The sequence below is a fragment of the Dysidea avara genome, chromosome 7, assembly GCF_963678975.1.
Source record: "Dysidea avara chromosome 7, odDysAvar1.4, whole genome shotgun sequence".
NCBI classification, from domain to species: domain Eukaryota; kingdom Metazoa; phylum Porifera; class Demospongiae; order Dictyoceratida; family Dysideidae; genus Dysidea; species Dysidea avara.
The window spans coordinates 9694036-9720560 of record NC_089278.1 but is presented as its reverse complement, the minus strand read 5'-3'; the positions used below and the strand labels follow the sequence as shown (position 1 = coordinate 9720560).

The window sequence follows — 26525 nt, the reverse complement described above, 5'->3', positions numbered from 1 at the left end:
TTCTTTTTGCCTTTCTTCTTTTTAGTCCCACCACCCTCCCATTTGTAACCTCGAAGTTGTAAGAACTCCACAGGTCCATGAGAAATGTAGTATGCATTCAGCATAGCAGCATTACTGAGTGGGTCTATTACCACAGGGGCCTTTGCTGATGTAGCATCTTTAGTAGACTTGGCTTTTCCTTTCTTCTTCTTTCCACCACCTTTCTTACTAGAGCTTGATTTCTTCTTTCTTCCAGATTTCTTTTCAGGCTGTAAGTAATAAACGTCCAGTTGAGCAAAGACCACGTCTTATACTCACCATATCATGCATTCCCCAGTCTTACTACTACCATTTCCACCAATTTAATCCTGTATATGTACAAATTGAACGTCACCCTAATTGAAGGCTGCAGCTGCTTATTGGCTTACCTCGCTTAGTTAACTAACGGGGTATACTTCTAACTGAAACGTGTAGTCACAACCGAGTCGTACGTAGTAAGTTTTCCTTGCGCGACACGCCTTCACAGCACAACCCGGCACGCTACTATGACAACCTGATTTACAGTTTACAAAAATTTACGGAAGTTAATTACTATTATCGGACTTGTTCACATATAGTGAATAATAAACTACACATGCTAGTTCATATGTTGTTCTTGTACAGTGTTTATTGGCTGTGATGCACCAGATATAAACTGAGAGGCTAAGGCAATGTCAGACTGGGACAAGTCTGCAACTGAATGAGTCTGTTCACTGAGAGAACCAAAGGCATCAGAGAATGCAGATGTTAATCCACCTATACGAATCTGCTCCACCAAGCTTGGCTTGTCAGAGGATGATAATGCAGACACCACAGAATCAACAAGGTTCCTAGGATCTTTACTATCATCAATTTGGTCATTATTTGCACTAGACATGGTCATACCAGTTAGCATGGAATTGGACGTGGTGGCAGATGTGTTAAGATAACCTTGGGTCTCTGAAGGTTGTGATTCAAGGCTTAGGTATTCTTGGCCAGGTTCACTGCTAGTAAGATACTGATTTTCAACCGATGAAGAGACAGAATTAAAAAATTGTTGGCTACTGTCTGACTGTGACGTACTGCTATTTCCTTGTCCACCAGGATAAGCAGTAAGTAGTACTGTGGTAGTGGAACCCACTGGCTGTCCAAGGGCTTTGGCATCTCTCTCTGTAACTGTTACCGTCTGTGTAGCATATTGTACTTGACCAGTTTCATCAGCAATTTGTTGTAGTTTGGCTGCAGTCTCAGCCAGTGATGCATCTGCTAATGTAGCCATCCCAGAGCTACTACCATCCTCATTAGAACCCAATCCGGTATCAATGGTAAACACCTTAAATGAAAACAAAAGTATTAACAGGGCAATAGCATTGGATCAACACCAGTTTACCTGTTGATTGCTTGTGCTGAGAAGATTAGGTGGTTGGGAGAGATCAGTGGAAGTAGTGGTTACACCACCAGAATTATCTGACAAAGTGTTTTCTACACTTTCCTCAGCAGCTTGTTGCTGTTGTTGCATCTGCTGAGCCTGACTGAACTCTGGCAACAAATCCAACCTACCATGGTGGACATAACAGTTGACAATGATCTGTCTCAGGGCATCAGTCCATGACAATTGCTTCTTTTCATCTGGAGACCGTGGATCAATACGGATGTTTTCAAAAGGTATTCCATCAGGCCACCATACTGGTTTGTTATCCTCCTTGCCCCATCCAGGCTTTCCTCTTTGGGTGGAATATTTCAACATTGTAGGAATGAAATTTCTGAGTTGGGCCTGTGTCATTTTACTGACAGGTGTAGGTATTCCTTCAAATACTAGTGGAGGTAGCTCAAACAGGCTCTGTTCTGTTGTGTGTGGAAAGTTAGCAGGTGTTTGGGACTGCAGGGAGTTCTCCACTTCACGTATAATCAAATGCTTTTGTTTCTTTAACACACTTTCCAATGGGTTGGCCCCAAATACTTTGAACAATGGCATATCTTTTCCGGGAGTATAAATAACTACTGCAGCCTGTACACCAACCCTAGTTGTGTACTCATCAATTGTGTTCTGTAGTTGACGCATTAGTTTGGTAGTGTATCGTCTCCGCAGTGCTGGATTAGACTCAAATTGGTATTGACTTTTTCTCTTCCGAGCTGATGCAACAGCTACAGCAGCTGCCAACCCCACCGGCCCAGATCTGGCTAGTCTCGATGTAACCTCATCTTGTGCAATATCTTCTGCTGACATCATTTCAATCATACTACTCTCAGGTGAGGACGGTTCATTTTCACTGTAAATTCTTGGCTCCTGCTGTTGTTGTTGCTGCTGTTTCACTGGTGAACTCATATCAGTTGATGTACCAATCGTTAGTGACTGGTCAGTAGAAGTACTGGTATTAATTCCTAGGTCAGGATAAGCTAAGGGGTTGTCTCCAAGTACTCGGGCCGTGTCTTCACCCAAAGACGTACCCAAAGCGTCACCATGGCCAGTACTGTGGTGAGCCATCTCGGGCTGTAAGCTAGAAACATCTGGCATCTGTGAGAAGGGGTTTGAAATGCTTGTAAGAGTATCGGTTGGTATTTCCAACGCTTCGGTGACAACAGGGCTGTTCCTAGTGACGTTCTGATTGGCAATGGCGTCAATAGGGTCAGCAGAACTTAGTTCCATCGGAATATGGATATCTCCCAGCCGCGAGTCGTCTTCAGCGTTGCGCTCATCTTTCGCACCACCTTGTAAGGAATTTTCACCTCTAATAATTTCCACTCCAGAAACAGGACCAACGTTGGAAGTGACAGCAGAAAAACTCGATAAATCTACCCTCAAACTACCACTGTCATGAACCCCGGGTGTATCGGCCATTGAGATGCGCAGTAGAATTACAAACTGGAGCAGACCTTTGAACAGGTGTGTCTTCTGTTCCCTCTAAATCACATCATGAGCATGCTCGGACACCCCGCGTTACCGCAACGTTGCACGTGGTCTCACCTCAAGTTTCACATGCTCATTGCTCACATGTGATCACTTTTACAGTACTGCTGACGATGGAGAGGCTGGTTGTGGATGAAAAGGACGAAGAATGCGAGTCTTTGTTAGTTGGAGGGAAAGCTTATAACTTATGGGTGCTTAGTCATCGTTACAAGCTCAATGTTCCCGCTTGGTTCGCGATAACTTCACGATGTTTCACACAATTCGTCCAGGTACGTACGTATCTATATAAAATGTTTATCAGTCCTTCTATAGGAAAATAATCTCAGTTCTAAGCTGATAATTGATGCTAAGAATTTATCGGAGAGTGCATCACGAGCTCAAGAGGCCATTCAAACTGCTAGTTATCCTCCAGGATTAGGACAAGCAATTAGTGCCCGTCTAATGGAATCACCCTTCAGTGATCAATTCATAGCAGTACGTTCCAGTGGAACTGATGAAGACTCCGCCAGCCATTCCTTTGCGGGTATATACACATGTCAAATATAGTTGGATGTCACTCATGTATTATGGTAGGACAGTTTGAAACATACTTATTTCAGAAAGGAGAACAAGTTATACTGAATGCAGTTAAAAAGTGCTGGGCATCATGTTTTGCTACACGAGTCATGCAGCACAGAATTGACTGTGGCTTGTCCACTTCTAATATACAAATGGCTGTGGTGATACAGGTAGCTTGTATGTACATGTATGTTGCTGAATACTGTTCAAACTTACAGGTGATGGTGAACTCTGAAACTAGTGGGGTGGCATTTTCACGACATCCTCTAAAGCCACTGACAGCAGATTCCGTTCTGGTTGAGGCTGTATATGGGCTTGGTGAGGGACTGGTGAGTGGAGAATTAGAGGCAGACAGTTATGAGGTAAAGTTAATGATGACTTCAGCTCTGATAACATATCAGAAATCCTCTAGGTTAGCAGGAATGGTTACAAGGTGACCAAACAGATTACTGAAAAAGGTGAAAAACTAGTGCAAAACGAAAGTGGAGGACTTAAGAAAGTAAGTTAGGTTTAAATTACAAGTCAGGTAAAAGGCATCAGATCTATATTTGGTTTCTTTTATGTACAACTAGGTTTCTGTGCCTGAGACAGACCAGAAGGCTTCATGTTTGACAGATGACCAGGCTCAGATGATTGCTAAACTTTTGGTAGATTTAGAGGAGAAAAATGGCAAACCCCAGGACTTTGAGTGGGCCTTTGAAGATGGTAAAGCAATATACACATAATATCTCGGCTCTTACAATGTATGTCTGTACAGGTCAACTGTATTGCCTGCAAGCCAGACCAATTGTGACATTACCCTGTTCATTTTTTTTCCGGCCGGATGCACGCGGTTCAAAAGCAGTACTGTGGGACAACTCAAACATTGTTGAGAGCTATAGCGGTGTCACTACACCTCTTACATTCTCGTTTGCTTCAAGAGCATATGAGCAGGTTCCTATTTGTGTTTGTGCATAGTATGTGTATGGCAAGGGACACCCATGTGTGTCTTGTTTTTGCTTGTGAGACATCACTGCAATCTCCCTTGCTAAAGAATTATCCTCTTTAACCCCTTTTGTGTGCAATGTACTGCATGCATAAGGTCCGAAGGGAGGAGACATTCTTTGTGTCAGTAATAGTTGTGTGTTTTGCGTGTATGTAAGTTTTATTATTGACTACAGGTGTATACATTGACCCTAAAGACAATGGGAGTACCAGCCAAGCAAATACAAGAATTCCAACCATACCTTTCTAACATGCTGGGAATTATTAGGGGTAATGTGTACTACAATCTTGTCAACTGGTATCGACTGCTGAGTGCTTTCCCAATTGGGGACACCTCCAAGTTTATGGAGACTATGATGGGAGTAAAACAGGTGACAATATATATTAAGCTCAGGTTGATGTTACATATAGAACATACAGACACTTCATCCAGACATTGAAGCCCAACTGGGTGCTATAAAAGACACAGCACCTCGTTACAGCTTGTGGGCAAAGATGACAGTTGTATTAAATACGTTATACAAAAGTAAGTTATGTCATTTGTTAGTGAATTTCATAATCAGTTGTCTTATGTAGTGTACACCATTGATGGTCTTGTGGTGAAGTTCTTCGACTATTTCAACCAGCAGTATGAAGCAGCTCTTGGTACTGATTTTGAGAAAATGGATCTTGTTAATCAAATGGATTATCTGAAACACATCTATAAAGTATAATTCCACCACAGCATGCAGCAAGCTTCATGTGTATAAGTGTACCTTTTCCGATGCTCTATAGAATGTTATTGGACGATGGGAAGTGCCTATATACAATGATATTTACGTGATGTTCTTTTTTGGTTTGCTGAAGAAGTATACTGGTCGTTGGGTGGTCACTGGAGACTCAGACGACAAGGTGAAGAAGTTATTTTCAAATTTGCTAACACTAAGCTATAGGATCAAGACACACGGTATCAAAGCCAAGAAAGCTGGCATGCCACACCGTGAGTATAAGAAAGAAAACGTGATTTTCATGCATACGTAACTCTGCTCCTTTCTCAAATTGGAATCATTTTTGTACTGCGACCACCCTCCACCTTCAGCACAATATTTTTGCTAACGCAATCATAGGTGTGAATGCGTAGCTAGCTTGATTTTCTTAAATTTCTGTACACTCTTTAAGAACGTATTTCACATACAAGTTTGACAAATAGTCACAGAGTTACTGACAATTATTATTAGCATTTTGTCATGCCTACAAGGTAAACTGTTTTTGGGAGTAACTTAAAAATATTGCTATGCGCATATAGGTTAGCCATCATAGTTCAAACCTTTTGTGGTTTAAAAGAAATCAAACTGATAGCTATAGAGTTACAAGACAAAAACCAAACAACTATATATAAATTGTGGGGTTGATATACTTGAGTTGAGCAACTGCAACCTATGTTTGCATGAAAAGTTGATATACTCTAATAGAACAGTCACTGAAAAAATATAAATTGCAATGTAGAATCATGCATGTATACCTAACTTAGGAAGGAATTTACTTTCTTATAAAACATTAGTGCAAATAAATACAGGCACTGTAACACAACTTTATATATTCATAGCCATGAACAAGCAAGCACAAGATTATAAAGCAGTTATCAGTATTTATTGGTTATTGTTTGGTATCGGATCAGTAGGTATTTTTCTGTATTGGTAAAGCACTACTTTGTCTTGTATGATCATCATTGTATCTGTAGATTCGGAAGTTTGAAAAAAAATCACAAGTTGTACAAGCAAGTCAGGTTTTTGCTAAGACGGTCACATTATTAACATTTATTATTGTCAACATCATCATAGCCATTTCATGGCTACCACCATTGATTTCACTACTTTTTCATCCATGCTTTTGAAGGCTGCATCATTTTTATACAGCTTCACTGTTTTTGCATGGAAACATTTTGCCAGAAGGCAGTACAATTTGTTTTTTTTTTAATACTCACAAACCACTCGTCAGTGTAAAACTTGTATAGTCTACTTTAGTGTGTTTCCATGGTTGTCTTTCATATCTTCCTATTGTGGTAATTCATTTACAGGTGCAGTCACTTCAGAATGACTTGTTGTGTGGACAAGGTAGTGTACATGTGTGTTCCCTACCAGCAGTCATACTTATCATATAGGAGATGTTGAGAGTACAATGCCTACCAAACTATTAATGGAAGTAGCTGAATATGTTGACACTCATAGTGTTGAGTTGAAGGATTGGTTCCTTAACAACAAAGAGGAGGTATTGACAATGTTGGCAGATAAAGACAATACCGAATTGGATTCATCAGCTGTACCTTCTCATGAGTAAGTGCCCTGTATACAACATGTTGAAATTTAGTTTTTCATATGGTTTTACTTTTAGTACTGTTAGGAACAGAAAGAAGCCTCAAGAAGCTGCTGGCAAACCTGAATCATCAGATGCATTTACAGAAGTGTGGTGTGTGTGGTGTGTGTGTGATTACAAATTGCTGTTTTACAGGCCAAAAAGAATGTGCTGTTGTCTATCAGACTTTTTCTGAAGAGGTATGGTTTTCGGTGCATCAATGAGCTCAAGTTGGAAGAGAAAACTCTTCATGATGACCCAGGTTAGTTAATTGTATTATGAAAAGTAATACGAGGAGCACCCAAGTAGTTGGAAGGTAGTGTTGTGTTGCATGTGTGTTCATTACATGATTTCACGTATCTATAATTATCTCAGTTGTGCTTGGACAGAAACAGGTTATATTTTCTGCAGAAATTCTTTAATGTGAGTTAACTACCTTGCTTAATAAATTAGAATTAAATTGGTCCCACCTGTATACCTTTTTGCAACACTCGAGTATGCAACTTGCATGTACTTACATTTGATTTTACTTCACAATTTTAGAGGGCTATACATATAAACATGCAAATTTCATGACAGATTGTCTATAGCATTCATTGGCAAATTGCATACAATTCTTAATTGAAATTGGTAAAATGCGATTTGTAGTTGCACTTACTGGACAAAGTGTGCTTGTGGAAACTGAGCTTAATTTTACTGTGGGTAAACTACCAATAAGGCACAAACCTTGAAAGGTGACGTTATAATCTAACATGTATACATGACAACAATGTGATCAAGATATCCTAATAGAACAGCCACTAAGTAAAAGTCATACACAAAGAGCGTCAGATTGAAATTGATAGGTGGAAATAATGTTGTTGTGGGTTCTGAACAGAACCCAGATAACTCTACCATGGGTTGTGACCACTGAGCCATTGTTGCCACTGCCCTTAGTTTTTAAATGATGAAAGTTACAAGTTCTATGGGTAGGCAGCACCTTTAAGGGTAGGAGTGGCAGCTACAGGACCTGGACACATCCAAGAACTTAATCTTACTCAAGGACCTTATCTTACCAAGTCTTTCTCTGAGCCATTAAATAATCATTTGTCGGGGGGGGGGGGGGGGGGGCAATGCGTGGAAGAACAATGCCAAAGGTGTTTATAACTACTACAGCGAAATCATAACAGGTTGTCATGAAGTCTGCACCTGACAAATAATAGCACCGATGCCTGATGTCTCGACCAGCAGTGAGGATTACAACTTATTTCTGAAACCACCTTCAGGCGACTTCCTGTGTGGGCTTCATGGTGTCAAAGTGTTCATTCACCTTGTCAAAACCTTTTCAAAGAAAAAGGCTGCATTTTTCAATAAATTATTTTCCTGGACAAGGGCCTGAAGCTTCTTGTTCAGGCTACCATTAGCATCTTCTGCATGTGTGTGGTAAGTGAGTCAACTCCAGCAGGTTGACTAGAGGTACAAACAGCATCCAGGGTTTAGGCTTTTGGAGTTGTGGCAGACTTATTGTAACAGTGACCAGGGAACCTCTCGCGGTAGTAGCTCATCATCAGAGTGATCTTCCCAATGAGAGGTTTCTTGTGCTACAATGCACACTAGTATGTTTGCATCCCAAATCATTAGAATACTTGTCACTTCTTTCCTATAGGAGACTGGACAGGCCTTACTGTTCTCTTAACCAAGTTGCTGCCTTCTCTTGCCAACTGTCCCCTTGGGTGTTATACTTGTGTGGAGTGGTAGCTGTGGTACCATTGCTGTGCTGTTGGCAGAGTGGCCTGGAGTAAAACCAAATCTTCAGAGAATTTACATCCTTGCTTCTTTGTATAGCTTAGGTCAGATGCAGGATGTTAACCCTTCTACTTTTTCATCAAATGATTAACATGTACAGAAAATTAACTGACATCATGTGTAATAAACATAAGATGAGCAGTAACTACATTAAATTAAGCGAAATTGTTCTTAAGGTGTGTAATTGCCGCCTTCTGTAGATTAGCAAACAGTTTTGGGAAGAACTTTAGAATCTTTTTCATGTAATCAAGTCATGCTGATGAAACAATAACGGTGCAACCTAGTACAACAGGCACATTAGTTATTTGCATTCCATACATTCGATGAAAATCAGCTGCCAAGTCACGGTACTTTGTCAATTTCTCCACCTCCTTTAATGCCATGGTAATATCAGTAGGGCACGATATCTCTATGAAATAAATTTGTTTCTTACTATGATCAAACACCACGATGTCGGGACGATTGCTTGAATGATCACGAGTGGTCAGTAAAATAAACTAAAATTTCGTAGCTTCACAGTAGATGACTACAGCACTGGAGGCAGCTTGTGGGAGCACTAAGCTAGACTGACCAGCCCTTGGAAATAAACTCTCATTAAGTGCCAGTGTACGGCAGCAGCAGTCAAATTGTGATGGTGAAAGGGCAAGCACAGGACAAGCTGACATCAGATGCGCAATAGCTTCTTCTGACTGGCCACATAATGAGGTTAAAGAATGTAACTGCTTTTTAGAAAGCACATTCTGCATAGAATCACAGCTATCACATTCAAATGGTACCCCTAAAGAATGGCAGTACTAGATTGACGTGCTGGTAAAGTATTATCCAACTCTCAGCACAGGTTCACCAGGGTATCAGCAGAACAATATAGATGCACGCTAGTGCACCAATAATGCAGGTTCTCCACATTAACCAGCCTAAGTCCACCAGCACTTCACAGCAGATGGTGGTTACAGGTAGCTGTCAGCACTTTTTTTAATATGAGTCGTCTACTACTATTCATGTGCCTCACAGCTCATCCCAACTTGACTTGTCTCACTTAGTACAACGATATATGATTACCGCTGGCACTGAGATGGTATCTAGCATGAATATGCAGTAACATGATGCAATCAGTGTAGTGTGCAAAGTTCTATTGTCATGAGGGGTTCCCCAAAGAGCAGCCCAGGAACAGTATGTTGCCACCATCTCCCCTCAGTATGTCATCACTGGTAATGGTGGGCTTGTCATCAATGAGTGGTCCTCTTGGGAACCAAGTCCACCAACCTCCACCATCTTCCACAGTGATAATATCTGATGATCAAGCAGTCCATCTTGGATGACCTCCCAAATATATCTTTGTCAAATGGGTCCAAGATTCTAGTGACTCTGGATCTCAGTAAGGTAGTACTCCACAGTGCCAGTGCTTTGTGATATTGCAAGTCTGATGAATGATTCATTATCCACAGTTTCAGTTCTGATCCCAATTGCCTGCACTTGATTGCCCCGTGCTAGTAGTGATAAAAAGCCTCTGCAATAACCTTCTCACTTGACTTCTACCTGTACCTTGTATTTTGACAAATTGCGGTCCTTGTTAACAAAAGATAATGGGTTGGTGTCACTTATATGTTTCGAACCTCATCCACTTGCCAATGGTATGAACTGTGGGTATACAGCAAGCACACTTTGCAATGGTGTCCCTGTAGTGTCTCGGCTGCTTCAGAGGTGGTGGCCTGGACCCTGTCACCGTCATATTCTCTCTGGGAGACTCCACATCATCAAGATGGTCAATCAAATATAGCAATAATTCAGTGGTTTGTAATGTACATTTTATACTTGTGTGTACATGTCTATCCCCCAGGGTTTGTGCTGGACATGATAGCTGGCTATGTGCGCTCTGGTGCCTACTCTATTGCCTCCATGGAGAAGAGAGAATCAGAGATACGTAAAGAAGCAGAAAATGTGATACAGTCAACTCTCCGTATCCACAAGAGGATATTCTACAACTGGGTGCTCTTCCATGCTCGTAAAGGTCTGTAATGTGATTAATGTATGATGACTTTTCTGATATTTCTGCAGGAGTGAAACACAGAGAAAACTTGAGATTTGCTCGTACTAAGATCTGGGGAGTAATCCGTAATTTATTTCGTGGTGTAGGATTAAACCTTTACAAACTAGGTATCATAAAAGAGAAGGAGGTATGTAGCCATTGATTTATTTACCTAACCTATCATCTCTTTAAAAAGGATGTGTTTTACCTTACTGTGGATGAGTTATATGCCCATGTGGAGGGTAGGTCTGTCACCAATAATCTAGCTGGTATAGTGGAGCTTAGAAAAAGTGAATGGACCAGCTACAAGAAGGTAACTTGTGTCTAACCTTTCCCCTTGTGGCTACAAAAGTTGCAAACCAGGGATTGCAACCTCCTGAGCGTTTCATGACCACTGGAGCAGTCGGTTCTTACTTGCTATTCCCACAATTACTAGATGATCTGGACTTGTTAAGAGACCTAGAGGTGAAATGTACTGGGTATGATAACAGTGTGTGACGAACTGTTGTGACAGACTGAGGCATCTTCTGATCCAAATGTCTTGAAGGGAGTCCCTTGTTGTCCTGGTGTAGTGGATGGAATTGTCAGAGTTGTTACTAATGTTGAGCAGGCTAAGGTGTGCTGGTACTGAATTAAATGTCTTGGGTGAACTGTTTGTTTCACAGGGTTTGAATGGAGAGATACTAGTAACAGCTAGAACTGACCCAGGTTGGGTGCCACTCTACCCTTTGTGCTCTGGACTGATAATTGAACGAGGAAGGCAAGTATATATGTGATGGTAGTTTCTTCAGTAAACAATTTCTGCATGCACTGTTGCTCATCAATCTGTATGTACTGCTGTGTACCTCATACAGCTTGTTGTCACACTCAGCTGTTGTCGCACGAGAACTGGGTCTCCCCACCATTGTGGGGGTATCTGGTGGACTGATGAAGAGACTTAAGGTAAAAATAAGTATAACATTTTGTGTATGCCATTTTGTATTTCAATTAGAGTGGAATGAAGGTTCATCTGGATGCTGGCAAGGTATGTATGGTCCTACTGGATTGGTGTAAACTGATGTCTTACAGGGAAAACTAACAATAATTCATGATCAATTGGCACAATGAATACTGAGATAAATCAGCAACAGTACACATTATTACAAGAAGAATTTAAATATGTACATTTCTCAAATAAATTAATGTTTAAATTTAGTACCTGAGGAATAGAGACATGAAGAACTGACAAACAGTGAAGATAACTCACCTATAATAGTGGGGCTTAAATGGTCCATGTTTAGGAACTCCAAGATAGTCTGCCTGTACATGGGTGAGCTCGGTCAGGTGGGCATTGAAAGAGGGTAGGTGTAGGCTTGCAACATATTCATCTAAGGTGCAATAAAAAAACTTTCAAAAAAAGTAAACTCTCGGTTTATGTATACCAAAAGTTTGTTTAGGATATGAAGAACTTACCCATCTTCTTTGGTAACAAGTAAATGTCATTTTTATAATGTCCCTTAGGAGCTTTAAAGAGCTCTACGAGTGCTAGTATCTACAAGGAAGTGTGTCAGTGATCTAACACTATGGTAACTAACCTGTGTGGTACATGTGACAGACACTACCAGCGATGGTACTCGAGAGCACAAGTGATTCAACACATTGCCCTACACACTTAACATAATACTATCATCTATTAAGTTGAGCAATTCTTACCTTGGCTAATAGCACTATTGTCTTTTTGTTATTGGGCCATGTCAAGTGGTCAACATGTCGGCTAATTCTCTCCCACTTGAGGTCTTTTAGTGACTCCTACAGTTACAGGTATGATTGTGGCATGGCACAGCATACACTCAGATACCAGGTCTATTTCTTGTGTGGAATGACCCATGTTGCCTACAATGCAACCATTTTTCAACTTCTCAAAATGTTTCCTTGCAATGGTGTGTTTCCCTCCTGTTGGCACCATTTAGTCTATTACATAATGAAACTATACCAACTCACCAGTACATGTAATTACTATGTCAACAAAATGGCCGATATCTTCCAGCTTCACCACTTTGAATCCATCCATACTGTTGCATACAACAAAACAAGGAAGATTGAAACTCTCCTCAAATGCACTAGCCTTGTTGGTTTTAATAAAGCTACTTAAAATTAGGTGTACATGAAAGGTTGAAAAAATTTGTAAATGAAAGTTTCCACTTTGTATTCATTTTCAAATGCATTTTTCAAAAATAAACATCTATATACTTTTATGTAAGTTACTTGACTGTTCTGTTAGAGTATTTCTATTGCAACTGCTCAGAATTTAAGAATTGCTCCTAAAATCTTTCCATAAGATGTGATTACACCAGTAGTTATATAAATAGTATTTAGTAGAAAAAATTGGGGGTTCTTCAACATCCAAAGCATGCCAATAAAGTTAAATCTGCCCAGCAAAGGGACTTTCTCATGTTAATTAAGTCAAAAGTACTTGTGATGTTTCACTGTATAGTTCCCTTCAACGTACCATGCCTGTATTGCACATATTGGATCAATTTCAGCCACAAAACAAATAGCTCCCATCCCCTTCAGTGCAAAACAGCACCCTTTGCCAACCTAATGAGTAGGTCGCACCATTGTAACCTGCAGTGAACAGCACTGTGTCACTACTAACTTCCCCGTATCCAATGATGAGGACCACCTTCCCTCCAACCATCACATCCAGGGTCCTCTTGAGGCTACACAATGTACTGTTTAGAAGAGATCTACATCTCTACACTCTACCTGTCAACCACAGACTCCCGGCAGTAATACAACTGGTCAAATTTGGTCTGAGGCAAGGGAAGGAGAGAGAAGGGGTGAAATGGATGGAATAACTGACGTACAGTAGGATACCTTGACAACAGAGTCATGAATGTTGATGGCTGGCATTGGCAACTGTGAAGTCTTGGTAAGTTGATACAACCTAACATGTTCATATATACTGGTATATCACCTTGCACATTAGTACCCCTAAGAATTAGTCTTGTAAGCCAACTGGTTTTCATGTGTGTATTGCATAAATATCCTTTACGGTGGAACATTATTTTGCGATTCTTACTCTTGTCAGAATGTGTCTTTACCAATAGCTGCATCATTATATTATTAGAATCATTGTATTATTAGAAAGTAATTAACTAAACCTCATCTAGACACTTCTCAAAATACTGCTAGCAAGATTGAGGTATGGTACTGCCCAAACGTAATGTCACAAGCACTAATTTCGCACGATTAAAAAACTTGAAAAAGAGGTGTGGCAGCATTTCATTTGCGAGTCTTCATCCTTCCAGTCGAGAGATGAAGACTTGCAAACAAAATGGCTGCCACACACCCTTTCGAGCGAGTTTTGTAATCACACGCAATTATTGCTCATGACGTTGCATTTGGGCGGTACCGTACCTACATTCTAGTAAAGCAATCACTTACCCTACTAAAGCTCTGACTGCTCTATTATACAGTATTTTGATCCATTAGCTTCAGTTTTTACGTTCAGAAGATTGCTTTAAATAGTTAGTGAAGAAAAAAGAATAGTTAGAAAGAATAATTGGAGATGTTATAATACACATACCCTTAGTACGCATAGATACATGCTCTATTCTACCCACCTGTGTACTCCTGTAATGGTGTCTTCCACAACTCCACGCATGTGCCGTGATGCTCCAGGAAACTTTGTGATCATCATGTGGGTAGCATCACCACCATCATCTAGAATCTTGGGAGTGGGAAAAGCATCAGTCAACACACAATATATACTTCACATATGCTACATGCACACACACCATATTAGGTTGCCAGCTAGGAGCCTGTAGGCATTGTTCTATGCACCACCAGAAATCTTCCTCTTTCATTCCTTTCCATGCAAAAATTGGATATCCTATGGCACAGTAAAAAGTATTAAACAAAGAGTCAACAAGACCAGCTTGAATCACCAGCTTCAGCTAATGCAGCCGCAACTTCATTCTATCACAAAACAACAACATAAAACGTGTCTGGTTATGCATGTATTAGCAGGTTACCTGTGTGGAGTGTACATTACATGCACACCATCTCACTGATGCTCCAGCACATGTGAGTGTTTCTATCAGCACCTGTTGGACAAAGGTACACTTACATACTTCACATTCACACAAACTAGTCGAACTAACAGCAGCTTGAGCTGTGATATGTGAGCATCCAATAATCTTGGCTCCAAGTAGTGGCTTCTCACCATTGCATATTGTTTTCTTGCGCAGCAGCAATAGTGCCGGCATCTCTGCAGCCATAGTCACAACAGTGACAAGTATACATACACAAGTGACCAACCCTTTTCAACGATATCGATCTCTTTTCGGCCAATCTTGGCTAATCGTATGTCACTAATACAAAAATCTTTAAATCCATTTGATGCCACCTAGGGGTGCACCGCATACGTAGTTGTTACTATTACACACACTGATATTATGATACCTGTTGTGACTTGGTCCTTGGGCTAACTTCTTCTTCATCAGATGAACTACTCTCTGACAAACTACCTATAGAGGGAGAAGCTGTGAACCTCTTTGTATATGCAATGATGAATGTAGCAAGTCAATACATCAGCAAAGTAGTACTGTGGTAGTACATATATGTACATATATACAAGAACAGAATGTTACAATGTTATTCATTAATAAACTATGAAAAATAGCATATTCCTAATATTAATTATTAACACTGTCATTCTTCATTTCAATTTTAACATGTTTATACCAAGCAGCAAATGGCATGTGGAGAGAAAACCATGCACTAAAGTATGTTCACGTTGAGCTGAATCCTGAAAAACAACTAAAAATTAAAAGTTGATTTTTTTCTCAACAGAGTTAACATTTCAGCCAACCAGATGATTATTGGTAACAGCAAAGATGTCAACAACAGACACATACGGTTTGGCTCCATTACAAGTTCGGGAAAGGGCTGTAATGGACACCACACTTATATGGCTTCCCCATAGGAATTGTGAAAATTTTGATTGGCCGTAAATATTGTCAAACATTTGAACAAAAAGATTTTGAAATATTTTTAGCGGGTCAAGCAGCACTACAAATGAGCCAAATTTCAAGATCGTGTGTAATTGCATGCATGAGTTATTAATTTTTGAGGATTCAGCTCAACATGAACATACTAAAAAGAGACCTGCATATAACAACATAATTACGTAGTTCTGCTATGTAGCCCTGGAACTACATATACAAAACTAATGGTGCTGTCTAGGGTATCATCACACATGGCAGGAGTAATTGTACAGTGGAAAATTTTGGTGATTTGATTAATTGACGAATGCTATTTTACAACTGCGCCACATTACATCACCCACGCAATCTAGATACCACAAACTACGAAGCTTTTGGCATTACTAAAGTTTGACAAACTGCTTGTACTTCTGTACTATGGTAAAAAGCTCAAGGTAAAAACTGTGTATGGTCCTACGGAGTAGCAGCCATACTACATTTTTTGCCACTAGTATCACTCCAGTAGCTTATTTCCAGCAGAAATTCCAGAAAACGTATGCCATGACTTTCAAAACTGATGTGGGATTGGGTTAGTGTTGCATTTCCAATGTTCTGATATAACACTATCTTTGTAGTGTGCAATATTACTGTATTGAGTACCATATTATGCTTCCTTCCTCTACAAAACTAGGAAATTTTAGCTGAGAACAATTTTGGGTATCACCAAAATTTTCTGCTATACCGACAAGACAGTAGCTATATAATCTCATTGGTCTGTCCCAAAACAACCAGAGAAAACCATGAAACATGTATGAGCTGACAGATTATGAGTGAGCATCTAAAACCATGTATGTGATTATCACTTGTTATGTGAGTTAATGTGACACAATTTCATGAACTATGACCTTGCACTTCCCACTAACCAGAATCTGCTGAATCTGAAGTTTGTGAAGATGAAGTAGTGAGCCTTCTCCTGGTTAATCTAGGTTTTTGTTGCCTACGAGGACCCTGTAAACACAAGAATAAGTGTGGAGAATATACCGCAGATTTTGTTATACTAAATTTTCCCCCATAAATTTAAACGGCGCGGACTGTGTTATACATAGGATGTGTAATGTCCTACTGTATGTGGCACCTACATCAACGTGATGGCCTTCTGACGGAGGCTTGGCGGCTTTTAGTGATGTTGGACTGACTGGATCAAGCAAGTCCAATTCCGGACGTTTAGTAGTTGATATAGGAATACTGGGAACTTGAGAGTTCTTTCTATCCATCATTAGTATAATTCTACTCGCTTCCGTTCGTTAACACCAACACAAAGCAATTTCGCAAGTAACGTCATGAATTCTTATTTCTTTTGATTGTGGGTTCAGTAATCCCCTAATAGAACGCTCACCATACGCTTTCAAAATAAAGTAGTATTATGTATACACTACATGTTGTTCATTAGTCATACTCTGCTGTGATCTGGTGCAGTATTTAGCGAATGATTTCTGTACATTCCAGCATTCCCCAAGTGCTAAAATAATACACAAGAATTAAATTTTGGAGAAACTCAGTATCAAAACACCATACTTCTGAAAAACGTTGACTCTTTCCGTGGTAAGTTGAAGGTGTTGATGTGAGATCTGATTTTAACAACCTGCAGAGAGACACACGTGAGTGTGCCATATACACGCAGCTAGGCATATAGTCCACTAATATAGGCATGGTCATAGAAAAATTTGGTATTTAAATTTACCCATGAGTGCTTGATGATGTGGTGTACATTGGATGCTGATGACAGCAAAGCACTTCTTTTCTATCTACAAATTACAAAATGTTGATACATGCAACACTCTGATGATGACGGCTTGCTTCTATAAACTACCTTTTGGATCAAAAGTATAGCCCTTAGCCTTTTCTGCAGTCCTTTTATCGCATGAGATCACTGGGTTTCCGGGATTAGCACAGCGGGTGTCTATTGGAATGCGCTCAGTAGCCACTGTCAGCCACGGGGCATTTATAACAAGCAACCTTACCTACTTCATAAACTTTATCAGCCTCACTAGTGTTACTTTGTTCCGTAGAAGCCTGCAAATAAACTTTAATAAAAGCCCTAAATAGCTAAAGGACCATCTTACCATTGTTGCGATGTAAGTGTTTATTTTCGTCGTCTAGGTGGGACCTATTTAGAACAGGACAATAAAATTTGTGATAGTGGGATTTAGTTGAAGATGGGGCTGTTTGGCTATCAGCTGGTCGTTACTATGATTGTAGCTAGTGCAGTGCATAAACTATCCAAATATTATTCACTTGGAAGATGGTTGCTTGTTGACAAACTGAAGTTTTATTGCCCGCCAAACCAACGCGATTTGCCGCAGCTGCAGGGTAGCCGCTCAAAGATAAATGGCACAAAAGAGGAAGTGTACGTGCCCAAAAATTGTGACTTGAATCTTAAAACTTCACAGATCACTTTAGCTGAACTACTAAGCATTCATTATTACTCAGATTTTCGCTGGTTAGTAGATTTCACTGCCAGCTCCTCAGTAGTGTACATTTGCACAAGAGTCTACTTCTGTTTCAACCCTACTGCCATGTGGAGCGAATATGACTTGAGTGCTATCTGGATATCATTAGTACTGTTGTACAACGTAGGTGTGCTTGTCTCCATTACAACAATGTACTTCACCAATGATTTGTCAACAGAGAGATCACTGTGTATGGTGTTCACAGCTTTCTTCCTAGTATGTGCAATGGCTATCTTAATAGTGGATGAAAGGAACCTGGAGTTTGGATTGGATGGTAGTTACAATTTGCTGGTGAAATCTTTTGTTAATGTAACTGGAGTTGACCAGGATTATGCTGTGAGGGTGTTTCCCAATTGGTTGTTGAAATCCTTGCTGGCACTTCTTGCTAGTATGATGGGTGGACTGGTGACATTTCCTGGTTTCCGATGTGCACAGATGCACCATGGAGCCCTGGCACAACTACAAAAAAGGCCATTTTATAGAATTGTACACCACATTAACTATATTCTACCAATGGTGGTAGTCTTCATGTGGATGACACCTCTCACTAGGATGCCTTTAACTACTGGAGATATTCCCATAATGACTAACCAACAGTTTGACCAGTGGAAAATGTTTCTACTGTATGGGACGTGTGTGTCACGAATCTCACTTATCTGGCCACACTTACAAGCCTACCTGGAGTTTGTGAAACATAAGATTCAAATAATGAGACGTGGAAAAGAGAGGGTGCCATTGGTACAAGTACAGAAGAAGGTTGTGTATGTACTTAAGTTCCTTTGTGCAGTTGGTCTCCAGTACACCAGCCCACTAATACTGCTCCTAACATTAACCATGTTGTACAATATTGCTCAGTCTCGTCAGGGAACTCCACATACACCAGGCATTGGCATATTCAGTGGATGTTTATCCTTTCTGTGTTGGTGGGTCAACTTTACATGGATCATAACAACTACATGTGGAAGCATTGAACACACTTTTTCCTTAGGACACATACTAGCATAGGAACATATTAATTGTATATTTGTAGCTATATACACAAAAATTGTATGCAATGACAAGTAAATAAGCAACAATTATTCAATGGAGTTGGGAATTGATAGCAGTGGCCGAAATCCACCTGTTATGACACTCGGCTTTACAGTAACAGGTTTTTCATATGCAATGTTACCAACTTGGAGAACTTGTGATTGAATGGCCATCTTGTTGCTGGTATTGGCCTGACATCTCAGACACTTGTACACATCCATTACCTTCACTTCTTGATATGATAAGTTTATGCAGCGGATGTGGAACCATCTCTGGCATTCTTCACACTGTACCCAGTTCACCGTCGAGTCCGTTGGTCTCAGGCATGCAATAGCTGAACACTCTTCACACTCAGATGAATTCTTGGGTTTCTTGCAGCTTTCAGAGGATGCTGGAATGTCTGGCTGCTTTCTCTTTTTGTTGCTAACCACATCTTCAGGTGACTACACATTAAAATACACAAATATTGTCATGTTAGAGGCGTACAAAATTTCACTTACTTTGTCTTTGTTTCTGAGAAGTTCATCCTCATGAAGCACCTGCCAGAGTTGCTGGGATTCCTCAAGTGTCACTTCAAGGAGATCACATCTCAACAAAACTTCTTCCAGCTCCTTTTTCAGTTCTGCTGGAAGCAACATTGGCTTGATGACAGTACCGTTGTTGTTGTTGCCATTCTTGTTCACTGCAAGGAGAGCTGTGACAAGTGCTTGTACAGATGGTGGGGACACAGAGGGGCTGGTGTTGGTTGGTATTTTGTTAGGAAAAACTGTAGCTACTGTTACACCAGTATTGCCAACAGTACAAGGACTAGACACAGGAGGTCTGGGTGGCGGAGTGGCCATTTGGCTGCAGTTGAGTAATGAAAGAGAATTCTGTGACAATGAATTAGGACTTGAAACTGGAGTAGTTGCTCCTTGCTTGGGTGGAATCTTAAACAGGGGTGCCAATTCGGGCAAATTTTGCAGTTTACCAAGTGCAGCTTGCATTTCTTGCTGCTTCTTAGCTACCTGTTGCCTCTTAGCACTTTCTTTAACCTTGGAAAGGACCTCCTTAGCTTTCTTTTGCCATTTACTTGCTCGATTTAGTAAACATTCCAGAGCAGTTCCTTCAGTTAAGTTGATCGGAAGTAAATGCAGAGATGCAAGCAAAGTGGTAATAGCAGTTAAGGTCGGCCTATTTGAACGCTGGCAAGAGGAACACAGGTACTTGTCATTAGTATCAGGCTTTCCAGATTCTCGGGCAAGACATGAAATGTGGTACCAGTCCAGGCAGAGGTCACATTGTACCATGTACCCAGATGAAGGCTGGCGACAGTGACAGTACAAAATTTTGCTATCATCTTGTGTGTTTTGCTTTCTCTCATTCTTTGTTCTAAGATCAGTGATGTAATTCCATTCCTCTGTTTCCATCCAGGTGATTCTTTGGGTCTCTAGTTCTTTATTACCATAGAGATCACTCAGTGGTTTCTTAGGTTGGGTATCTGATGAAGTACTTCGTCTCTTCTTTGTAAATAGTTTATTAGTAATTGATCTCTCTCTGGGAAGCAAAACCTATTAAGAGATATACCATACAGTGTAGCAGCTTGAACTAAGAACAAGCTCTGACTGCACAGCCTTGGTTAAGCTGTACTGGGCATACATTACTGTAAAACAACTACGCACGCATACTTACACACCTCTAGCAAAGTAAGCGCAGAAGACTCTTTGACAAACAACTTTGTTGCATTCTCTAACCAGCCAGTAGCCAATCCATGCTTCCACTGAGTTTTTGATGGCAGACTAAGCTGCACCCTTAATGACTCTTTCTTAGACAGTATCCTCTCAATAGCACTGAAGTGTGGCTTTTCTACCCTCTATCCAGTCAAACAATTTAAACACACAACACTTCACATATATACCTCCAGTTCATTTGCCTTGCTAGTCCATGCATTAGCATCATCCACAACCTTCTGTAGTACCTCTACTGCAGGAAGGAACAAGCCAAAGCTTGACACTCCCTTTACAATGGTGGTCAAGTAGGAAGCTGGGAATGGAGGACTGGAATAGGCACAGATAGTAGTAACAAGAAAGTGAGTGGACAAAAATTGTCTTACTCAGTTTCCAAAGCTTCTTGAGCCTTCTGCTCCCACTTTTTGCCTATTTTTATCAGATGTTTCAGTGAGTTGCAAGTCTCTGTCATCACTAAAAATTAATAGCTTTTAAAACTGATATATTCTGTTAATACATAACACAACATACATTTGTTATCTGCAAGTTCCGTTCCTTCTTTTAAAATGTCGGAAAGATGTCTCAGTGTGTTAGTCATTGTGCTTTTCTCATCAGGTTTTATGACCTGTTCAGCTTTCTGCAACCACTGCAGTTGACTAACCAGCTAAGTGTGCACAATGCTCAACCATGCACAGACAACTCTTTAGCTAATCTCACCTTCTTGAGAGAATCCAGTTCAGGCAATTGTACATTCAGTTCACTACACTTGGCCAACAGTCTCACTGCTTGAAGACTTGACCTCATCTCCATATCATTCATTGCAGATTTGCACTGTTTAAGTTCTGACTGTATTAGACATTGAAACTCCTCAACTTGCTGCAGTCGTCTCTATAATAGGTATACAACAATACACAGTGAATAACAAAGTATACACTACATGTGTATGAGACTAAGACAAATGCATACAAGAGCTCAGTATGGTGTCAAATGACATTAGAATCATTGTATTCATAACCCAGTGCTAGACATCACGGCTCTAACCATAAGCATGGTCAAGACTTGCAAGTTTACCTTTAGGTCATGATATTCTGGAATTGTACATGGCAGATTTTCAACTTCTTCAATAAATCCTTTCAATTCTTCTAAAGTCAATGTTGGATCACTACCAGAATTCCTAAAATGCAACATGTCATTGTGTAATGCTTGCCTTCTACATGAAAGGGTGTGCACCTTGTCCTACACTTGATGTTGACAATTTGTGACGCTACTGTGGAACACATTTCAGCATCCTGAACCATTTCCTGTAGTTGGCACAGAGGTTCACACTGCGACTGGACCCAGCGAGCACCCTGCTTCACTAATTGACGTATCACCAAATAATCTAAATAAAGAGTTTTTTAAATTAATATAATAATGATAACTTAAAATAGCATACCTGGTTTGGATGAGTTTGAGTTGAGAATGTTGTCCACTCTCTTCTTCCAGACCACGTAGTCTTCAGAGTATTCTCCCATTTGTTCCAACTGACACTTTAGTTCATCCATAGAGTATGCATACCTTCATCCATAGTGCCATAATCATATACAAACACATCATAATTGAGTAGCTCACTTAAATATTCGTCCACCAAGATCACAGTCAGTGTGTTCAAGCATGCACATCAGACATATCAGTTTACCTCGTAAGCAAGGGCATTCACAGGCAGACCAGAACACTGTTGTGCAACAGATTGCACACTGTCGTTCATCATCTGATAAATTGTTTATAGCTTCCTTGCTACAAATAGGGCTAAACTATAACATATAAAGACATGAATAATTAGTTCAATAATTTTAGGACTAGTCACTGTTACCTTAGAGCACACTGCTTGCCTCTTTTCTTCCTCGTTAGCTACTGACAGTTTCATTTCCTGGTACGATGCAATAAGAATGTTCACTTCCAGTTTATTAGGGACCTCTGCTATTCCAGTTAGCAACTCTTCGTGTGAAAACACAACAGTCCTCTTTACTTTACGATAGTGTTCAATACTCTTTTTATCCAAACCAATCTGTTGTGCCACCAAAAATGTGAATACAAGACTAACACAGATTTCAACTGGCTTACCCAGTCTGGCAAGGCAAAGTTGACTGCTTCAGCAAAATTGAATCCTTGGTTGAAGCCAGCATGATAGGCTCTTGGAAAGGTGACCACAAACTCCCCAGCACATTGATTAGTACGAACAACCTGCAGTACACAAACAGTAAATATATAATACTTTGAACTGACATCATCACAGAGGATTAAAACAAATTTCAGTGATATAAATTTTATTTTTCCAATGCTGTTGTCAGACTTGATACCAAGTATGGTATTATAGACATACTAAAATGAATGTCTAAAATGAAGCTTAATAAGGTGATCTAAAATTTGATTAGCCATCTGTAAACTTAGCCCTACCTTCAGTTACTATAGAAAAGCTAAACACATCAAATGTCGACTGACTAAATGTAGTAGCTAGTTGAGGATGGACTAAAGCAGTTGATACTAACGAGGATGATTTCAAACTGCACCCAGTATATTTAATATGGAGCTTGGAAAATGTGAGAACACACAAAAGTTCCAAGGTAATACAAGTCCATAACTTGGACGGGACGAAATTTGCAACTGTGACAAATATTGACCCAACTGGTGTGTATAATAGACATCTACAATGAATGACTCACTGGTATGTTATTTTCCATTAAAATGTTGGGAGATATTATGGTGACAAGGTGGTGAATCAGGTCTGGTTGATTTTCAAACAGTTCAGGTGCAGACTCCATCATAACACGTTCCAAGTCTTCAGCATAAGATGGCGGAACTCCATACCATGTTTTAGGCTCACCCCTGCAATTAACATAACATTGTACACTTTCAACAATTCTTAGAGATGCTCACCAATGTAAATAGTTGATGGAATAAATCCAGTGATCTTCAGTATGCCAACAAAAGCTGGAGAAGCACATGCCCACATATAGCCAAGGTACCTAGAAAAACCAACCAACGCACTCAAAAACACATGTAGAATAGTATACACACCTTCATCCCAGATATATTGGCTTTGACATAGCTCAGAGCTGATCCTGGTAAATTAGCAAGGTTAGTCAGATTCCAACCACACGTAGCGTATTTCTGATAGATTGAGTCAAATGAGACATAGTACACACTCAAAAAAATTTCCATACCTGTTCTTCTGTGCTAACCGCAGTGGATGGAGTAGGAAATCCACTTCCATTTTCACTGGAGTGTAGGTCAGCTCCATACTCCACAGTCACATCTTCTTCTGTTGAGCTCAAAATACGCCAAAACTCTCGCTCCACTAAACTGGTAGGGACCTCCTGTGCCATACTAAAGCATCTACAATAACTTGGTATTGATCAATAACAAACCTGGGAAGGCATGTGGAAGTAACTCTGCTTAAACCTGTTAGCCATCTCGCCAAACGTGTTCAGTGTGTACTCTCTGCTGGCCTGTTCAAATCCAAACGATTCCTGAGGTTTGATGCACTCCTTGAAGCAACAAAATACAGTAAACAAACAATATTAAAGTGTAACAGTTGAAGTAATAAATACCTTAGAAACACAATCAGGACATTTCCAATCTCCAGCAGGGATGGAACGAAGAGGTGGGTCCAAACAGAAAGTGTGATAACAGATATCACAACCTTCACATATTAATAACTCATTTTCCATATCTCCCCTGGTGCACTCTTTGCAGTGGTAGCTCTCAATATGAGCTATCTGTAAAGTTAGACATATTGAATACGAAGTAGTTGGCATAACATTTTTATGCTACTAACAGGGACACACACACACACACACACACACACACACACACACACACACACACACACACACACACACACACACACACACACACACACACACACCTCTTTGGTCCATTTTTCAACCTTCTCATCATAAATAGTGGTGTCAGGTAATCGAGGAGGCAAGCTGGCAAGAAATAGCTTATCAAAGTACATTGACTTGTGATGTATATCACAACCTTGTGGGATGTTCTTGCTTTATTACTACAGGCTGCTGCAAAGGCGAAATGGGTTCTTTTTCAACTTTAACGTTAGTGGCCACAGTAAGATCTACAGAGCCATGTTAACTAATAAAACCTCCTTCAAGCACAACTAGTACCACCTTTAGGATTATCCACAGCTTTCTTATCTGGAACTTGAAACCGTTCCACTTTGATGGTATGTCTGGTGAGATCGCATTGAACCAAAGGTGGAGTTCTTGGGTCCAGGACACAAGAACTTTAGTTTCTTCAATTCATTGGTGGAGGGAACAAAATCAACCATATCAGGTGACTACAACAAAAGAATGCCAAAAATTTCCACTTCAAAAGCGTTGATCACAAAAAATCCACACACCAAAAAGAAGTCGAAGAAGCAGGAAATTTACCTGTAAGCGACTTCTCCTGGTTTTTCTTAGAGAGTAACTCGCAGATGAAGAAGATTCTCGCTGGAATGAAGATGATGAGCTACTTCTTCTCCTCTCTGTAGTTACCTTAAGACAAAAAAAAACAAATGTACTACCATACAAAACATCTCTATAATAAACTTGTACCTGTACCTTGACCTTTTCATGCTTAGCTAAAAACAGCTCATATGGGTACAGAACCTTCTCATAGTGGTATTTCAGTGAAGCTGGTGAACTCTGTATCTGGAAATTGAGCTATGCATTAAATTTTTTTGGAGCACACATTCCATTTCCTCTTGGTATGCCTACCTTTCTCCCGATCTCTGACCATTTCTTCTGGGCAGTGACCTCATCATAACCACCTTCAGCAACCACAATCTGGGAAGACATATACAAAGGTGCAATAGAAAAGGCTTCACTACTGACCAAAACATTATTAACAAAGTTAGTTAGATAATTTACTGGAGACCATGGGGCCACCACAAAGAGCTACCTTGAATAGGTGGTGCAAATCGAGCGGGGTTCTCTCAACATTTGGTACCTTCAAACTTGAACCCTACAAGTAACAACAAGAATTTAAATTCAAACAACACCTTGAAAGTGTCATAGCAACCACAAACATAACTTACCTGCAACTCCCAAAACTTTGCTAGGGCATCTAAAAAGTTCAGCTTCACTCTTGTGCCAGCCTACAAGAAGGAAAGAGTAACCTGACATACAATAAGATGCATAACTAGCCCAAACATGACAAATATTATATTAAAGGTTAAAGTTCTTGTAAAACATCAAAGCATAAGTAACAATAATAACACCACACACATACAGCAATGTGAGGGTCATCTCAATACATTGCATTGCCTTACTTCCAATTCATTCAAAGTCTGAACTCTGGGAGTAAACCTCAACTTCTCTTGGTCAATAGAAAAGGGTGGTTTCCAATTCTATATAGAATATTGAAAAGTAGTCAACTATCGGTTCATACAATTATATCAAAAAGGCAAAGAAGGATTAGCAACACACCTTAGGTGGTCTAATCTTGAGAATACCAGTTTGTTCCCCTATCGGTCGTATCTTGGCAATGTAGGCTATCGGATCTTCAAATTCCTCAGCTGTAGGTTCAAGAATTGGTGCTTCCTTAGGTGGTATGAACGTCTGGTAGTCCATAGTGATGTTTCCAACTCAAATAACGACAGCTGCTGAAACTAAACAGAGTCACCTCTTTCAGTTAACTTCAAAATAACACTACAACTAATGAGCTATTTGGCGGTCTTCTTGT

General features: G+C 40.1%; 7 protein-coding genes across 8 annotated transcripts; 2 read left to right on the top strand and 5 right to left on the bottom strand.

The window, feature by feature from the left end:
- Nucleotides 1–553: 553 nt before the first annotated feature.
- On the bottom strand, nucleotides 554–2954 carry LOC136259916 (DNA-binding protein P3A2-like). Its single transcript, XM_066053480.1, has 2 exons — nucleotides 1388–2954; nucleotides 554–1330 (listed from the first exon to the last, which is right to left on the bottom strand). Exons 1-2 carry the CDS (start codon nucleotides 2834–2836, stop codon nucleotides 617–619), a joined length of 2163 nt encoding a protein of 720 aa, XP_065909552.1. The 5' UTR covers nucleotides 2837–2954; the 3' UTR covers nucleotides 554–616.
- A 20-nt stretch (nucleotides 2955–2974) lies between these two features.
- Nucleotides 2975–11791, top strand: LOC136259909 (rifampicin phosphotransferase-like). 2 transcript variants are annotated; one of them, XM_066053470.1, is made up of 24 exons: nucleotides 2975–3174; nucleotides 3218–3428; nucleotides 3479–3633; nucleotides 3682–3825; nucleotides 3876–3962; nucleotides 4036–4168; nucleotides 4221–4396; nucleotides 4624–4818; nucleotides 4868–4973; nucleotides 5024–5154; nucleotides 5222–5338; nucleotides 6504–6540; nucleotides 6588–6759; nucleotides 6818–6887; nucleotides 6935–7040; nucleotides 10401–10571; nucleotides 10619–10737; nucleotides 10786–10902; nucleotides 10953–11054; nucleotides 11104–11205; nucleotides 11255–11349; nucleotides 11444–11531; nucleotides 11581–11613; nucleotides 11658–11791. In XM_066053470.1, exons 1-24 carry the CDS (start codon nucleotides 3019–3021, stop codon nucleotides 11694–11696), a joined length of 2862 nt encoding a protein of 953 aa, XP_065909542.1. In that variant the 5' UTR covers nucleotides 2975–3018; the 3' UTR covers nucleotides 11697–11791. The 2 variants fall into 2 exon arrangements, with proteins under 2 accessions (XP_065909542.1, XP_065909543.1); XM_066053471.1 differs by lacking the exon at nucleotides 2975–3174 and having other exon boundaries at nucleotides 3261–3428; nucleotides 3484–3633.
- On the bottom strand, nucleotides 11652–16937 carry LOC136259926 (S-adenosylhomocysteine hydrolase-like protein 1). Its single transcript, XM_066053497.1, has 20 exons — nucleotides 16696–16937; nucleotides 16480–16564; nucleotides 15036–15100; nucleotides 14892–14979; nucleotides 14735–14841; nucleotides 14606–14677; nucleotides 14519–14549; nucleotides 14369–14463; nucleotides 14195–14301; nucleotides 13446–13515; nucleotides 13335–13381; nucleotides 13225–13288; nucleotides 13078–13166; nucleotides 12570–12640; nucleotides 12427–12521; nucleotides 12282–12377; nucleotides 12164–12232; nucleotides 12042–12120; nucleotides 11836–11956; nucleotides 11652–11787 (listed from the first exon to the last, which is right to left on the bottom strand). The coding sequence occupies exons 1-20, from the start codon at nucleotides 16831–16833 to the stop codon at nucleotides 11781–11783; spliced, it is 1596 nt and encodes a 531-aa protein (XP_065909569.1). The 5' UTR covers nucleotides 16834–16937; the 3' UTR covers nucleotides 11652–11780.
- Nucleotides 16938–16954: 17 nt separating this feature from the next.
- Nucleotides 16955–17761, bottom strand: LOC136259958 (piercer of microtubule wall 2 protein-like). The gene is made up of 6 exons (XM_066053540.1): nucleotides 17680–17761; nucleotides 17578–17629; nucleotides 17427–17516; nucleotides 17298–17361; nucleotides 17132–17198; nucleotides 16955–17075 (listed from the first exon to the last, which is right to left on the bottom strand). The coding sequence occupies exons 1-6, from the start codon at nucleotides 17680–17682 to the stop codon at nucleotides 17007–17009; spliced, it is 345 nt and encodes a 114-aa protein (XP_065909612.1). The 5' UTR covers nucleotides 17683–17761; the 3' UTR covers nucleotides 16955–17006.
- Nucleotides 17721–19142, top strand: LOC136259936 (transmembrane protein 161B-like). The gene has a single exon (XM_066053512.1). It carries the CDS (start codon nucleotides 17773–17775, stop codon nucleotides 19069–19071), a length of 1299 nt encoding a protein of 432 aa, XP_065909584.1. The 5' UTR covers nucleotides 17721–17772; the 3' UTR covers nucleotides 19072–19142.
- On the bottom strand, nucleotides 19063–24896 carry LOC136259902 (lysine-specific demethylase 5A-like). Its single transcript, XM_066053460.1, has 21 exons — nucleotides 24825–24896; nucleotides 24709–24772; nucleotides 24392–24559; nucleotides 24209–24328; nucleotides 24005–24157; nucleotides 23859–23951; nucleotides 23718–23806; nucleotides 23504–23666; nucleotides 22905–23024; nucleotides 22654–22848; nucleotides 22413–22594; nucleotides 22237–22358; nucleotides 22032–22182; nucleotides 21873–21975; nucleotides 21519–21689; nucleotides 21333–21465; nucleotides 21188–21275; nucleotides 20993–21131; nucleotides 20771–20947; nucleotides 19596–20645; nucleotides 19063–19538 (listed from the first exon to the last, which is right to left on the bottom strand). The coding sequence occupies exons 3-21, from the start codon at nucleotides 24509–24511 to the stop codon at nucleotides 19143–19145; spliced, it is 3765 nt and encodes a 1254-aa protein (XP_065909532.1). The 5' UTR covers nucleotides 24512–24559; nucleotides 24709–24772; nucleotides 24825–24896; the 3' UTR covers nucleotides 19063–19142.
- A 94-nt stretch (nucleotides 24897–24990) lies between these two features.
- Nucleotides 24991–26413, bottom strand: LOC136260116 (lysine-specific demethylase 5D-like). The gene is made up of 8 exons (XM_066053744.1): nucleotides 26270–26413; nucleotides 26113–26190; nucleotides 25879–25938; nucleotides 25743–25805; nucleotides 25559–25627; nucleotides 25403–25492; nucleotides 25232–25336; nucleotides 24991–25137 (listed from the first exon to the last, which is right to left on the bottom strand). Exons 1-8 carry the CDS (start codon nucleotides 26411–26413, stop codon nucleotides 24991–24993), a joined length of 756 nt encoding a protein of 251 aa, XP_065909816.1.
- Between the last annotated feature and the right edge of the window lie 112 nt (nucleotides 26414–26525).